Raw genomic sequence first — 16,589 nt, 5'->3', positions numbered from 1 at the left:
AGCAGTAGAGGAATCTGTTTAAAATTGTGAAATCTTGATTCTTTGAGACTTGAATATTAGAAGGAAGAAACGAATTGATAAGATTAGACAACACAGAGATGTTCTCGTTGTTTTATGGCCTTTGGAAGTATATATTTAGTAAGACAGAGTTTCATGTGCTCATTCTTGGAATCGACAAGGCTGGGAAGACGGTAATGCTTCTTTTTGCCTCATTAGTTGAATTCATCTTAAGCTTTACAAATTTTTCATCTCTTCATTTATGTATAGCTGCCAGAAAGTTCACTTATTGTCAGTGATTTGTATGTGAATTTGTAGACATTGCTGGAGAAATTGAAGTCAGTGCACTCGAATTTGGAAGGCCTTCCTCCTGATCGAATTATTCCTACTGTTGGACTAAATATTGGTCGTATTGAAGTGGCAAATTCAAAACTGGTGTTTTGGGATCTAGGAGGTCAGGTATGTGAAATTCATAAAAAATCAACTTTCTGAAACTATCTAAAATCTATGTAGGTGGGAATTTCATTTAATTTACTTTGGTAAGGCTTAAGTGTTTTTTCCTACTTTGTGGTTGAGCCAATTCAATTGCATTGTAGGTGCTCTGCTGAACAGCAGGATTTGATACCAGTTTTTAAATCCTCGATCTTGTGTAAAAGAAAAATATTACAATTGTACATTATGCCACTCTTCTTCTTGTTAATTAAAAACAATAGAATATTATGCATAAGCTCTCACTAGTCATTACTACAGCTGTTATGTGAAATGGGCTACACATAACATGAGATTTCAGTTAGATAAGTGATTTTATTCCTTAGTTTTGCTTTTTTATTTGATGTATAACACTGTATATGCATCATGCTCAGTTTTTGAAGGGTCTTTTACATAATTTTCTTGTTAGCCTGGTCTTCGCTCAATTTGGGAGAAATATTACGAAGAGGCACATGCTGTGATTTATGTAATTGATGCTGCTTGCCCATCACGTTTTGAAGATGCAAAATCCGCGTTGGGTAAGTGACATTCTATGGTTAAACTGGGGGAAAATATGCTGCTGTATGATGCGGCTGCAGTTTTAATAGTAGTGAAGAGCTTATTATTGGTAATAGAAGGATGCACTGATACCTTGAACTATTTTAACAGAAAAGGTTCTTAGGCACGATGATCTGCAGGGAGCCCCTCTTTTGATATTAGCAAACAAGCAGGTATAACCAACTGCACCTCTATTGGTGCAAAGAATATGCATCGTGCTACTTGCTGATCTTTCATATTATTAAGCAAAATGAAAGTTTTTGTTTCTTGTACATCAAATTAATGGCAGGATCTTACTGATGCTGCATCAGCAGAAGAGCTTGCTCGATATCTAGACCTTAAGAAGCTGGATGAAAGGGTTTACATTTTTGAAGCTGTTTCAGCATATGATGGGTAAGTACATGCTATAACTTCAGGTTCATTCTGACAACCAATCTCAGTATCCAAACAACACATCATAGATTGATATTTGATTGCAGGATGGGGATCAAAGAAAGTGTAGAATGGCTCGTGGAGGTAATGGAACGAAGCAAGAGAACTGAGATGTTAAGAGCCCGTGCTGGTGTAACTGGCCCAGGTACTTAGAGACTGTCTGATGCAGTTGTTTCTCCTGCTTTTTGTAGCAGCTGTAAATAAACAGAGATTGGATTTGATTTTACACGACACAGAGTCCATCCATTTTTCAATCTCCCCTGCAGCAGCACACCTTCTTATCTACCAGCCCAGTGCCTGTTTTTTGACTGCTAAATGTTCAGAAGACTTTAATTCTATTCTTACACTGCAATGGAGCAAGTCAGAGGAGGGAGGACACTCCATATCTGCTAAGAATGATCAAGGTTGTTGGTGCATTATGTTACTGCATTTGCCTTTTGAAATGCTTCTACTACCAAAATTTAAAATAGCCGAGGTGCATTAATGTCCTCATATAAAGGTATTAGAGGAGTTCAAGATATCAATTGTTCCATTTTACCCAAGAATTCTAATTATTGTTCATAAATTGAAACCCACAAGATGTACTTAACAGATTCAAGTTCGTGGAATGTGTGCCTTGTTGGCTTGTTCTGTTCAATCTTAAGTGAGTTTCTCTTGGTTTTTCATGATGAGAACAACGTTAAGTTTACAAGAGACGCCTGATTATTTTACTTGATTACAGCCGGAGAGCCAGAGGGATATATTTTCATAGAAAACCCACCTCAATAACGACTTGTAATGCTGAAAATTCATGTGTTTGAATCCAGATATAAGGATGCCAATATGAGAAGTTCAGATTTTCATCCTGGTAGAAAAGACATCTGATGGACAAGCTATAAAGGATATAAATCCACATTTCTAAGCTGTTCTTTATTCGAGAACGACTACACAGTAAAATCCACATTTCTAAGCTGTTCTTTATTCACTACACAGTTAAACGACAATGGGGTCTTGTATCAACTTGGCGAGGTATGTCTGCAAAAGGGCATGTCTGCTTGCATACTAACTAGTTTGGAACAGGATGGTCCGAAAAATATTAAAACCATATTTTTTTATTTTTTAAAATTTATTTTTAATATTAAACATATCAACCATCTAAAAATATAAAAAAAATAATAATTTAAAACTATTTAAACAAATTACAATTAGTAACAATGAAAATCTTGGAAAGTATAGGAGTAATATTAAGAAAGTTTCAAATATGGACAGAAGTAAAACCTTGTTGAACAAAGAGAAGTTGTGCATTATTACTTCAGAAAACCTTGTTGAACAAAGAGAAGTTGTGCGTTATTACTTCAGTTTATTTATTTATTTATTTATTTTTGAAAAATAACCCTGACCAAAAAAATTTGGTGAATTATCATATTTAAAAATTTATTTATAAAAATAATACAGTTGGTTTAGATATGCAAGTTTTATTAGTGTTTATAAATTAATCTTGTTAAAATCTTTCTAATATTTCTAAAAATATTATCATTCAAGCTTTTGTGACGTCTCTCTCTCTTTCATTTTGTTTTCTCCTCTCTTTTCTCTCCTGCTTCAATTATTGTGCCAGCACTTTTCTTTTTCTTTTCTTTGCCGTTGATCTTCTTGCTTCTTCATTAACCGTTCGATCCAGCTACAAAATTTTGTTGACCATGCGAAATGTTCATGGAAAACACTCTCTCACAAGATTAGGTGCTAAAATAAGAGCAGTCCTGCATGTAGAACACTATAGGATGGCTAAGATGAATTGCATGCAACAACAGTCCCACAACGGACAAGTACACTAGAAAATTTCTAACAGTTACAATAGTCATCCAGTTAAAATTTGATTACAACTAAACTAGCACAAGGGTGAATCGGTACAACTAACAAGAGAACTTGGGATGATCTTAGTCTGAAAAATATAATCACATCCAGAAAAGTTCCCTGATCTGTACAATTGAATCACAGGGGACTGCTTATCTTCGACATTTATTGCTTCTCTCTTCACTATGTAGGCGTCGACTAGGTCCAGCTGCAGCTGCGTATCCTAAATTAACATGTTTAGTGTGTGGCAATGCAGTCCCTACCAAAGCTGCTTGATTAAATGATGGCTTCTCTGAAGTGCCAAATTGCTGGCACAAAAATTCAGTTTGGCGAAACTCGCCTACATTTGGCAAGGTGAAGCCTCTACTTTCTTGCTGTTGCAAAGAGCTAACTTGCGGCGGAAGGTAATCCTGAACCATATCAAAGTCCAATGGAAGGGCACCAGTGAGAGTTTTTATTGCAAATTCGATGCAGGGGTCTGACCATGCATCTGCAAAAGGTAAGACGAGAGGAGATACTGGCTTCTCATCAGACTTGTTGCTATTTCCAACCGCTCTAGCATGTTCCTCTAGAATAGACAGATTTCCATTATTCCCAATGTCTTCCTTGCCAGCATGGTTGTCCAAAGTAGCCATGCCCACAAATTCATTGTTGCTTGATCCTGGTGACACTTTAATGCTATCAGAATCATCAACGGATGTTCCAGTCAGAGTTTTTATTGCAAAGGCAATGCATGGGTCTTGCCATAACTCCTCAAGTGGCAGGTCAAATGGCAGTCCTTGCTTCTCATCACCAATACTGTAAGTTTCAATCTTTCCAGCATGTTCTCCAGTGGCGAGGTTCCCAGGAGGGGAAGCAACATCATATTGATGCTTGTTGTCCCCCTGCTTTCCTGATCCTGCCTTTCCAGCATGCTCCACATCCACAATAGCATGTTTGCTCTCATTTGAATCCACCGGTATTTCTGTGCTTTTGGAGGTGTCAAATGCATGCTTGGTATTCAGCTCAGTATCAGGGCCACCACAAGAAGCCTGCTCACTTGTACTAGCAATGATCTCATTACTTGGTTCAAGTGCAGCTCGACGAGCTCGAGTTGCTGCCTTCAGTTCTGGTGTTGGAGCTAGTGGAATGCAAGCAAGACGCTTTGAGGCCCGACGAGGAAGGTTAAGATCAGTTTTCTTCCTGGATTTTCTAACTCCAGTCTTTTTACTTTCCTTTTTTGTCTCCCCAACTTCCACTGATGGTTTATCCTGTAGAACAGCTTGCAAAGGATCTTCAGCCTTAACAGAATCACTCTTCTCTTCTGTTTGGTTGGAACCCTTATCCTCAAGAAATTCTGAGCTGCTTGATTCTGTTCCTACTCCACCTGCATCGTTAAGAAAACTCATACTTATGGTTTTAATAAGCAGATTCAGAGTCGACAAACCCCAGAAATCCACCCAACAGATCCCACTCAGGATACCCAAACAATTGCTTGTCCTCTGGCAATTTGTCAGGTTACACTCATAACCAACTATCAAGTACTCAAAAGGGGAACAATTTCCCAACCTACTCCTTCCCATCCCCAACACTCGGCTCTTTATTGAAAGAAGCAAGGGGGGGGAATGCAAGAAGGGCAAAAAAAGAAAAAGAAAAAAAGCAAATATACACATTTTGCTTGGTAAGAGGATAGGAAATTTACAAACATACACTGACCAGAAGTATGCTTGGAGAGAATTGTGCATTCTCCTGCAGAGGCTGAATTTGGTATCTGTTCATCCTTAACAATTCCACACGACTTCAAGCTCTGGTCACTTATAATTGAACTAGGTGTTCTGTTGACAGCCAATTTTTGCTTCTTGATTACAGATACAAACTGCTCAGAAGTATGCTTCGAGATAGCTGTGCATTCTCCTGTAGAGGCTGAATCATGCACCTGCTCATCTTTATCAATTTCACATGACTTCAAGGTCTGGTCACTTACAATTTGACTTGATGTTCCATCGACCTCCAACTTTTGTTTCTTGGCTGTGGAGACGCACTGATCAGAATCATGGTCGGAAACAGTTGTGCATTCCCCTGCTGAGGCTGAATTAAGTGTCTGTTCATCTTTAGCTATTTCAAATGACTTTGGGCTCTGGTCACTGACAATTGGACTTGCTATTCTGTTGACTTCCACATTTTGTCTCTTGGCTACAGACATAAACTGATCAGATGTATGTTCAGAGCCAGTTACGCACTCTCCTGTAGAAACTGAAGTAAGTATCTGATCATCTTTAGCAATTTCACATGACTTCAAGCTCTGATCACCTATAACTGGATTCTGTTTTTCATGGACTTCCGACCCTTCCTTCTCAGCTACAGCTGGTGACTACGAGATAGAAAACGGGAAAAAACACTCAAAAAGTCAACAAATTGAAGATACCAAATCTAAGCCAATCAATAGTTTCAACTGGCATCTCAAGGAACAGCAGAAATTAAATTTGGCTAATCATCAATGTCACTAAATGCACCAATTCATGCATCTTACACAACAAAGTATATTGTTTAAGTGTTGTTCTGGGTATCAGTTTTAGAAGTAAGAACATACAGAGTGACATCGCTAAGCAAATAATTGAACATACAAGGGATGGAAAGATTGGGGTTACCTGAAAGCTTATACACTTTCACACTACAAAAGCACAGTAACTTTTAGAGGCAAGAAAAGGTGGGCAAATTAAAGGTAAAGTCGTTTTCTGCTCTTATGCCACTATTTACACATACATGGACATGATGGGGAAAGAGCAACTTGGACCAGCAGTTAGAATTCAAAAGAGCACTCAACTGTCAGAGGCAAAAGGTTGGCGCTAATAGCTTTCTTGACTCAAACTTCAAAAAAGATAGAGGGGAAAGGGTAAGGCATTTCTAATGCCATTCACCTGTTGACAGATTAGAAGAAAGATGATAGAGCTAGATGAGATTGCCCAACTCATGTTTCAGATAGTATTCCACTTTTGGAGATGATGAATGGTGGTTAAATAGGTCTGAGCATGGGTAAATAAATCACACTTGTCTTACCATTAAAAGCATCTGATTCAGGTTGAGTCTATTTTCATTCTTCTGGTTGGTCAACTCAGATCGGACAATTTGACAAATTTAAATCTATAGACTGGCCATCTTGAACTGACAAAAAGAGAGATAGACCAAACTAACAAAAGAAAAAATACTAGATGAAACTATACAAGGAAAAGGTTGGAGAATGCAACTAAAGAAAATATCTGCTTAATTGAATGTATAAAGATGTGAGAATAGAAAGGTATTTATTGATGCACCCACAAAAGTTTTATCATCTTCCAACTCTACATCATGGTTTTCTCTATCATTTCGCTTGAATGCCAGCCTTCCTACGACACCACTTTCAATGTAGCGACATGCATCCTTCATGGAGCGGAAAACATACCCGCTAACAGGGTCAGTATACAACTGCAGAAAATAACGATAAGTTAAATTCTATACGAATCTTTAGAGGCTTAACTGTATTAGTAACTCAATAACTTTAAAGCATCATAGTAAGCAAATTGAAGTTAAAGCGCCAATCGAGTATTTATAGAAACAAGATTTGAGAGAATTGTGGATAAAGAATGATGTTCACATCAAGGAATAAGAAGCTTTTAGAGAAGTTTTTCCATAAGGAGAAGTACAGGCTGCATACCGGGTCTCTTCTGATTCTTCCACCCCTCTTTGTCACTTTGATTTCCTTGGTCCATCCCAGAGGTAACCCTTCTGGCACAGTCTTCTCAATTAGAACCTAGATTGCTTGATAATTAGAAACTTTTTTCCCTAAATTGAAAATATAATCAAGAAAAGATAGAAAGACAAAAAGGGCCAAAAGAGAAGCATGCTTCCTCAGACCTCATTTGAATGTCGCCAGTCATTGCTTCTTACCTTTTGTTCAGAATTAAGATGGCTGCTGTTGAGATAACGAGAAACCTCAATCTTGGAGTTGAATCTACATCCACCCGAGGGAGGAAAGTAAAACTGCAATAAATACAATGATTAAAGATAAGATTTTCAGCTGATAGATGATTTAAAGCTATCACTCCATTTAACATCGCTTTATCGCTGCATTTTTACTTTATATAACTTTCAGCAGAATCATATCTTGAAAGACATGGTGCATTTTTACTTTATATAACTTTCAGCAGATAACCAAAGTCAAGCAGAATCATATCTTGAAAGACATGGCCATGCCTACATTAAATAAGAGGTGAGAGAAGCTCAGATAAGAACACTATTTCAAGTTGCTGACAAATAAAAAGCCACCCAGATAAGATGTTGCAACCCAAAGACTGTCACCATTCCTCTAGAGAATACCCTTCCATCTCAATAACAAGAAATTGTGAATATTGGAGGATTAAGCAAAACAATAGTAAGCCTTTTACTGGACGCATAAATCATTTTTCCTTCCACATACTTTGTACTCTAGAATAGTATGATACAATCAAATAAACATCTTTTGTAAAATTGAACAATTAAAATGTTCACACTTATCTTACTTGTTGTGCATGGCTTTTCCAAACAAATACAAAACCCTAATGCAGCCTTGAGTTATACGCTTTCTAGTTTCCACAATAGGGGGCAAGAGGAAGCTATGGGAAATCACTATTGGTCTAAGTTCCCTATCTAATTGTGTTAAAAAAATATTTACTTTTCGGAAAGTTTAATGATCATTTTCTTGTCGAGACATGAAAATGAATTTATAGTACTGCTTCACGGTATCCCAATCCAACAGCACAACAAAAGAATTTCACTTTGCTAATTTATTCTTTATACAGCTCAAGTTTGAGACTTTCATAACACAAATTTTGACACCAATTTCTAGAAGTACAGCAAATGTGCAAGCAACTCATGCTATCCAAAATTCAACCCAAACTTTCCATCCTTACATGGTACTAAACACTACCAATTACTGCATCACCTAAAAATCAACTTACCTCAACAGAAAATAAAAAGAAAAATCCATAAATTAACTTGAATTGCATCTGCACAAACCTCACCAAAAAAACCCTAAAGCCCCAGAGATCCAAAAGCAACAGATAACAAAACCAAAAGGGTCATTTCTGCCGCAAAAAAAAGAAGAAGCAAAGATCTTAACTTCACACAGAGCTACATATCCAAAACAACACAAACCAACACAGCAAGACTAAACCTTGAATTAACAAAGAACGAATATAAGTAAACAGTATTCAATTACCTTATCTTTTTTACCATTATTTCTCACTTTAACTTCTACCCTCCAACCTTCTGGTAACCAGTCATCGGATTTGGGGTCCCCCATCTTCCCCACCGTTATCTTTTTTCCGGCAGTGATCACCAGCAACTCAAAAAAACACAACTACCACCGTTTTTTCTTGAACTAAATAATTAACTGTTTTTACTACCACCGTTTTTTCTTGAACTAAATAAATAACTGTTTTTTTTTTGTGAGTCAAGGGGCTTTGCTTGGAGAGGAAAGATAAGGGAAAATTCAGGACAAGATGAGTGAGGACCGTATCCCACGTGTTGCCAAACTTCTTGTCTTCCTATTTGACCACACACAACATCAGCATTAAACAAGTCCCTCTCATCAAAGGGAAATGGCATGTCTCTAAAATTTTAGATGCTGCCATGTCAAAGTGAAATAAATGCGAATGAGCAGTCCCATGAAAAATATAAGAATACTCTATTTTATTATTATTTTTTTAGTTTTCTCTCTTCGCTTTATTTCTATCTCATAATCACAGTAAATTTCTCGTATCTTAACTACTCACATGTTAGTTTTCTCCCATGTTAGCATTTTGGATTTAATTTCTTTTTAGTAATTATCTCGGACTTAAATTTAATGAGTCAAAATAAATAAAAATAATTAAAGAGAAATAATTTCTTTTTAGTAATTATCTCGGACTTGAATTTAATGAGTTAAAATAAATAGAAATGATTAAAAAGAAATTATCATGTTTTTTTATATATATCTTACAGGTATGGTTGCAATTTACACAGCAATGATATCTTGTGATTTCTCGAATTACTAGATGGTTTGCATATATATATATATATTGTAAGAAGTAGGAACGCTTAAGTTGTATAAGCAAAATGGAAGCTTTACGTGTCGTGTGATTGATTGTGTGGCTAAACACTCAAGAACTTTTCTTTTCTTTTCTTTGTTTCCTGGCTACTCTAATTTCTTCAATGTTGGGAAAATTAAGTTAATGGATAGTGTGATATTGGAATTTGATGCTACTTGCAATGTGGTCCAATTCTGTAGTTTTCTTGGATTTGTCTCTTGGAAGCATCATCGTTCTTGTCCTGTCTCCATGTCTGGTCAGATGATCTAACACCCCATTGACCAAAATTAGAAATATTCTAGATTTTTTTTTCCTATGCCATGTTGCAGGATAGGATAGATTAATTTTTTTAACAAAAAAAAATTAAATGATGATAATTCAAATTAATTTAAATTAACTTAATTAATTAGTAATTTGAGATAACCCTAGATGAAGATGAAGGGATGGGAAAAAAAGTAAAAAGTTCAATACTTAATAGTATAATATTAAATGATAAAATAAAAAAAAATTAAATTAAATTAAGCTAATATTTTAAATCAATAATTCTAGCCACGAGACCGAGATAACCATATAAAATATCAAAAAAAAAATCAAATAAATTTATTAACCATTAAAAAATTTTAAAAAATAAATAGTAATAAAAATAATGATGACCAAACTTATTATAAAAAACTAATGAAAGAAAATAGCAAAGGACTTAATCAAAAAATAAAATAAAATAAAATAAGGATAAAAAATAAAAATAAAAATAATAAGAATCAAGATTAGATTTTAAAAAATAAATGTTGATGGACAAAATAAAAAAAAAAAAAAAAGAGCAATTAAAAAAATAAGGAATAAATCTAGAAATAAAATAAAATTTTATGAGAAAAAATTAAAAATAAAAATAAAAACAAACCAAGAGAATGAGTACAATATTTGATGTATAAAAAAAAATCAAATTGAAAGGGATGAAAAAAAATCCAAAACAAAGAAAGATCAATAAAAAAAAATGATTATAACTAAAAATTTTTTCTCAATTAATTTTTTATTAAAATAATATTATTTTTATTTTTTTAACTGAATAAAAAAATCAAGCGATTAGATAGAGAAAAATCATGTCAATACTCATTATTTTTTTATTTTTTAGTAAAATAATATATTTTTTTATTTCTTGCACAATAAAAAAATTTGATTAACACCGATAATCGTAATCATTTGACCCAAGACATGATAGGGATTGACTCCTAGACTAGGTTTTAAAAGCATGATTAAAAAAAGCCCAAATATGATATAAAAAATCAATGAAATTAAATAATGAATATCGAACATTGCCAAAAAAATTAAGAAGAGAACTCAAAATAAAAGGAATTACAATTATAAAAATATAAATTAAATTGAACAAAAAAAAAAATCAAATGATTAGGGGTGAAATCAAAAAATAAAATCTAATCAGAAAAGAGATTAAAAGAAAAATAAATAGAAATTAAAAGAATAAAGATTAATTTTTTTTTTTAAAAAAAATCAAATGTAAATTGAAAAACAACTAAATTAAATTTAATACAATTAAAATATTAAGAACTACTTTATAATTTTACAAGACCATCACACATTTTAAAATGAAAAAAAGAGAAGAAAAAAAAACTATCGTCAAAGCTTCACCTTGTCCCAACTAACACATGCTAGCTCAATATTTAAAAAGATTACGCGTTACTTCAAATGTCATTTTTGAAAGTAACCAATAGATATTTAGAAACACTACATACGTTACTAGAAAAGCATCGTACATATGTATATACCAGTCACTTTATCTTTATTAATTTATAAAAAAAATTATAATATTTTTAACTCTATCTGATAATTATAAAAAAATTGAGATCAAGAAACTAAAAATATCCCTTTATTTTATAAAAAACGAAAAAAGAAAAGGAGAAGAAGTTGATTCCAAAAGCTATAGGGTAATTAAACTACATTGTAAAATGTGAATTACGCAAGCTGGCCCAAACACTCCACATAAATAAAAAAAATGCAAGCTTTACGTGTCGTGTAAATGATTGTGTGGCTAAACACTCAAGAACTTTTCTTTTCTTTTCTTTGTTTCCTGGCTACTCTAATTTCTTCAATGTTGGGAAAATTAAGTTAATGGATAGTGTGATATTGGAATTTGATGCTACTTGCAATGTGGTCCAATTCTGTAGTTTTCTTGGATTTGTCTCTTGGAAGCATCATCGTTCTTGTCCTGTCTCCATGTCTGGTCAGATGATCTAACACCCCATTGACCAAAATTAGAAATATTCTAGATTTTTTTTTCCTATGCCATGTTGCAGGATAGGATAGATTAATTTTTTTTAACAAAAAAATATATATTTAAATAATGATAATTCAAATTAATCTAAATTAACTTAATTAATTAGCAATTTAAAATAACCCTGGATGAAGGGATAGAAAAAAAAAGTAAAAAGTTCAATGCCAAATAAAATAATATCAAATAATAAAATAAAAAATAATAAAATTAAGTTAGGCTAAGATTTTAAATTAATAACTCTAGCTATAAGACTAAGATAATCATACAGGATACCAAAAAAAATTTAAAAATTTTAAATTTTTTTATTAATTATTAAAAAATTAAAAAGAACACAAATAGTAATAAAAATAATGATAACCAAACCTAATATAAAAACTAATAAAAAAATTGCAAAGGACTTAATCGAAAAATAAAATAAAATAAGGATAAATAATAATAATAATCAAGATTAGATTAAAAAAAATGTTGATGGAAAAAATTAAAAAAAAAATTAAAAAATAAGGACTTAATCTAGAAATAAAATAAAATGTTAAGAGTAAAAATTGAAAAAAAATAAAAACAAACCAAGAGAATAGTACAATATTTGATGTATAAAAAAAAAATCAAATTGAAAGAGATGAAAAAAAAATCCAAAACAAAGAAAGAACAATAAAAAAATATGATCATAACTAAAAAAAATTTCTTGATTAATTTTTTATTAAAATAATATTATTTTTATTTTTTTAACTGAATAAAAAAATCAAGCGATTAGTTATGGGAAAATCATGTCAACATTCTTTATTTTTTTTACCATTTTTTATTAAAAAAAATCTGATTAACATTGGTAATCGTAATCATTTGATCCAACCCATGACCCGGGACATGATAGGAATTGACTCCTAAATTAGGTTTTAAAAGCATGATAAAGCACCAAATATAATATAAAAAATCAATAAAATTAAATAATGAGTATCGAACATTGTCAAAAAAATTAAGAAGAGAACTCAAAATAAAAGGAATTACAATTATAAAAATATAGATTAAATTCAACCAAAAAAAAAGAAATACAATCAAATGATTAGGGGTGAAATCAAAAAATAAAATCTAACCAGAAAAGAGATTAAAAGAAAAATAAATAGAAATTAACAAAATAAAGATTAAATTTGAAAAAAAATAAAAAATAAAATGTCAATAAATAAAATTGAAAAACAACTAAATTAAATTCAATATAATTAAAATATTAAGAATTACTTTACAATTTTATAAGGCCATCACACATTTTAAAATGGAGAAGAGAGAAAAAAATAATAACTATCGTCAAAGCTTCACCTTGTCCCAACTAACACATGCTAGCCCAATATGTAAAAGATTATGCGTCACTTCAAATATCATTCTTGAAAATGACCAATAGATATTTAGAAACGCTATATACACCACTAAAAAAACATAAGTACCTTGCATCTGTATATATCAGTCACTTTATCTTTATCGATTTATAAAAAATTATAATATTTTTAACTCTATCTGATAATTATAAAAAAATTGAGATCAAGAAACTAAAAATATCCTTTTATTTTAGAAAAAACGAAAAAAGAAAAAGAGAAGAAGTTGATTCCTAAAGCTATAGGGTAATTAAACTACATTATAAAATGTGAATTTTTTTTTTAAAACCGTCAGACATTAGCTATGTGTTTTTTAAGGATATAAAGTAATTATACATGTAATAAAGATATAAAAATAAAAATTCACCCAGTGTTTTTTTAAACTACTTGTTTTTTTTTAAAAAAAATTGGATTGCATGGTAAAAAATATATCGGTAAAACTACTAAACTACTATTACCTTTTAGTTTTATTCGTAATAATTGTAATGACTGCAAGCCAATCATCGGCAAGACTTCAAGGCTAAGATGGGGATGGAGACTTTCGGCATTATGCTTTAGCCTTGTTGAGATATTTAGCAACACTTGTACTCGTTCCAAGACCAGGTTGACTCACCAGACAAACAGAAATCGGGCCTTGGGCCTTTCGTATATACCTACAGGATGTGTCTTTTGGGCCTGCAGGCTCGGAGGAAGGACAGCCTTCTAAGCGAGAGGAAAGCTTATCATATTTTTGTGCAACACAAGAGTCGAGCCTGGCACCAGGGGAGATTTGCTCCTTCCCTCCTTCCATCCCTCCTTTCTGTATCTCTGACTTTGAATTTTTTAATCGGTGCTTTTCTTCTTATTTATTAATAAGTCAATGTGAGATTTGTATTTTTAAGATTTAACATAATGAATTTTTAAACGCCACCATTATTGTATTTTTTATGAGTTTTCTAGATTATTTATCTTTGAAATATTATTATATTTTTTCTTCCCATAAAATTATTTACTTATTTTACCATTTGCAAGTATTAAGTATGATTACCTTACTTATTAGGCACTATTTATTATTATTACGCCTGTATTACTACACATTATAAATTTTATAGATTTTTCATTTCACGTCATCAGATATTTTAATTATAAAAAATAAAATAAATTACTTGAATTAACATATATGAATGTTGTTCTTAAACATTTTGAATTTTAAACTCATCACTAACTAAATACAATTTAAAAAACAGTTAAATCAAGTGATTATAATATGAAATTATCGAATTTTTAATACTATGGGAAAGTCTAAATAATGTTTCGTCTTCGTGAATGCTGCTCGATAGATTTGTACTTGTGATGATATCATTAAGCCCATGGACTGCGAACTTGGACACCAATGTGTCACATCAAAAATAAATTATGGAAACAGAAAGAGCAATTTCGGGAGTCAATAATAAAAAAAAAAAACCTTCTTCAATCTTTCCATTGATTCTCTTCCTGTTCCATCAGTTGCTCTTATTTTTTCATTGATTTTGATAGCTACCTATTTTTTGTTAATTTTTTATATGCGTGTCTTATTATATAGATATCCAACTTTAAAATTAATCTAAAATAAAATTTAAGTTACAAGTTAAGTTATGAGGATAAATTTAAGTTGACCTTAATTTTTTAAAAATTAAAAGAATTTCAATTAAATTCTTTTAAAAAATAAATGAATTAATGTGATATTTTACCTCGAGTTTATTAGATGGTTGGTTAACTCAAATTTTTAATCAGTTCAACTCAAGTTTTTTGGTTTTTTTCCAACCTCAAACAGTCTTGGCTTCGGGATGGCCTGCTGGTCTATCTAGCTTTATAAAACCTAGCTCCATGGATAAAAACATCGTGTCAAATTCATGATATTTGATGCAAGAGGCACCTGGGGCAATTTGGATTCTGGGATTGAAAATGACATGCAATTTGATGAACGGGCATGTTGCAGCATGTTGGAGTAATTTTCAAATGCATAATGGGCCCTTATGTAGGGAGCCAATATACTTAACAAATAAGAACATGGTGAGGAAAAGAAAAAAATAGGAAAGATGAAAATGTGAGTAATTTAGGTACATGAACTGAGGGCAGGAGGCCAGGAATAATGGCTGCAAGCATTTGAAAAACAAAACAATTCAAGAGTTGTTCATGATCATCCAGAGAATGTTGCTGCAAAGGAATATCATAGCATTGGCTAATAAACCTATTCATAAATAATTAATTCAATAAAAAGATCAATAATTTTGGTCAAAACAGAATTATCTAGCTACTTGTTGAAATCCATTATTCTAGCAGTACAAAACAGAAAAGAATGAAACAGTCTAGCAATACCTAACACCATAATCCTATTCAACTTATATTATGCTCCGTTTGGAACGAGGTTGCACCTGTACCTGCTGTGCAAGCTTCAAAATTAATGCTTTTCATTTAGAAACGCAGGTTGCACTGCTGTTCCCAAACGGGGCACTAGAAGTTTGTATAATCGTCGCCAAGAAAAAAAAGCTTTAATATAGTAGTCTTCAAAACTGGACGTATAGAAATGATCTAACATGGGAAATTATGCATAGATTATTCTAAAAAACTAAGAAAATAAAAAAACAGTACTTTGTAGTTCAATAAATGAGAACAATATGTAATCGTGTTGATCCAATCAATTGTGAAGTGGGTTTGGTCCACAAGGAACAAGCCTGCGTGATACCGAGTGCACTTCCTTGATCTTGTTATTGCTGGATTCTGAAGCCTTAAGAATGGCAGAAAGGGCTTGTAGAAACGCAGAAGAATGTTTGGTTTCGGACTCTTGTTCAGTTTCTCCGTTTCCGATAGATCGTTTGATATGGCGGCAAGTGGTGCCGTGGACCAGCACCAGGAACACCATCAGGAAAATGAGGAACGGTTGAGAATTTTTATTTTTCATGATGTGAATGGTGGGGATAGAGAGGTTGAAGATCGTTTGATATGGCGGCAAGTGGTGCCATGGACTACCACCAGGAACACCATCAGAAAAATGAGGAACAGTTGAGAATTTTTATTTTTCATGATGTGATGAATGGTGGGGATAGAGAGGTTGGTAGACGGGATAATGGATTTTTACAGAAGAAGGAACAAGGCACTAGTCTTCTTGGTTTTTGTGTCCGGTGAGGCAGGTTCTTAAGTTTTTTTATAGGGGAGCCATGTCAGGCGAGGCCAGCCAGACCTCTTTTTTTTTTTTTTTTTTTCAACATTTGACATTCATAAATTATCAATCCAGAATTTTTCAAATACTTTGTTGAGGGCACATCTGGCTTAAGTCTCTCAAATCACATGTTGACGTTTGAACAAGTCAAAATGAGTTTGAATTTTGAAAATTATTATATAAATTGGATGTGTGTATGGTACTGTAGCATGCAGATATTTGATGAAAATTATTATATAAATTGGATGTGTGTTGGTACTGTAGCATGTAGATATTTAAATAAAAAATAAAAAATATATTAAAATGATGTTTTTTTGTTATTATTTATATTAATACATCAATCTAATATCTTTTCAGATGAAAAATAAACTAAAAAATACTTCAAAAAAAAGTTAAACCGAAGCTGCGGAATGTTATAA

At 32.4% G+C, this 16,589-nt stretch overlaps 2 protein-coding genes across 5 annotated transcripts; one reads left to right on the top strand and one right to left on the bottom strand.

The window, feature by feature from the left end:
• The first annotated feature begins 6 nt into the window (after positions 1-6).
• Positions 7-2,085, top strand: LOC105129632 (ADP-ribosylation factor-related protein 1-like). Of its 2 annotated transcripts, none has more exons than XM_011031772.1 (6): positions 7-191; positions 316-456; positions 896-1,004; positions 1,135-1,196; positions 1,313-1,416; positions 1,503-2,085. In XM_011031772.1, exons 1-6 carry the CDS (start codon positions 99-101, stop codon positions 1,606-1,608), a joined length of 615 nt encoding a protein of 204 aa, XP_011030074.1. In that variant the 5' UTR covers positions 7-98; the 3' UTR covers positions 1,609-2,085. The 2 variants fall into 2 exon arrangements, with proteins under 2 accessions (XP_011030074.1, XP_011030073.1); XM_011031771.1 differs by having other exon boundaries at positions 1,485-2,085.
• A 1,063-nt stretch (positions 2,086-3,148) lies between these two features.
• LOC105129630 (methyl-CpG-binding domain-containing protein 13-like) lies at positions 3,149-8,673 on the bottom strand. 3 transcript variants are annotated; one of them, XM_011031768.1, is made up of 6 exons: positions 8,498-8,673; positions 7,156-7,281; positions 6,956-7,051; positions 6,580-6,726; positions 4,975-5,635; positions 3,149-4,651 (listed from the first exon to the last, which is right to left on the bottom strand). In XM_011031768.1, exons 1-6 carry the CDS (start codon positions 8,579-8,581, stop codon positions 3,438-3,440), a joined length of 2,328 nt encoding a protein of 775 aa, XP_011030070.1. In that variant the 5' UTR covers positions 8,582-8,673; the 3' UTR covers positions 3,149-3,437. The 3 variants fall into 3 exon arrangements, with proteins under 3 accessions (XP_011030070.1, XP_011030071.1, XP_011030072.1); XM_011031769.1 differs by having other exon boundaries at positions 4,981-5,635; XM_011031770.1 differs by having other exon boundaries at positions 7,189-7,281.
• Positions 8,674-16,589: the final 7,916 nt, after the last annotated feature.

The sequence above is a fragment of the Populus euphratica genome, unplaced genomic scaffold, assembly GCF_000495115.2.
Source record: "Populus euphratica unplaced genomic scaffold, PopEup_1.0 scaffold16.1, whole genome shotgun sequence".
Classification (NCBI taxonomy): Eukaryota; Viridiplantae; Streptophyta; class Magnoliopsida; order Malpighiales; family Salicaceae; genus Populus; species Populus euphratica.
Note: the sequence above shows the minus strand (reverse complement) of the source record. Positions and strands in the feature narration are given on the sequence as shown.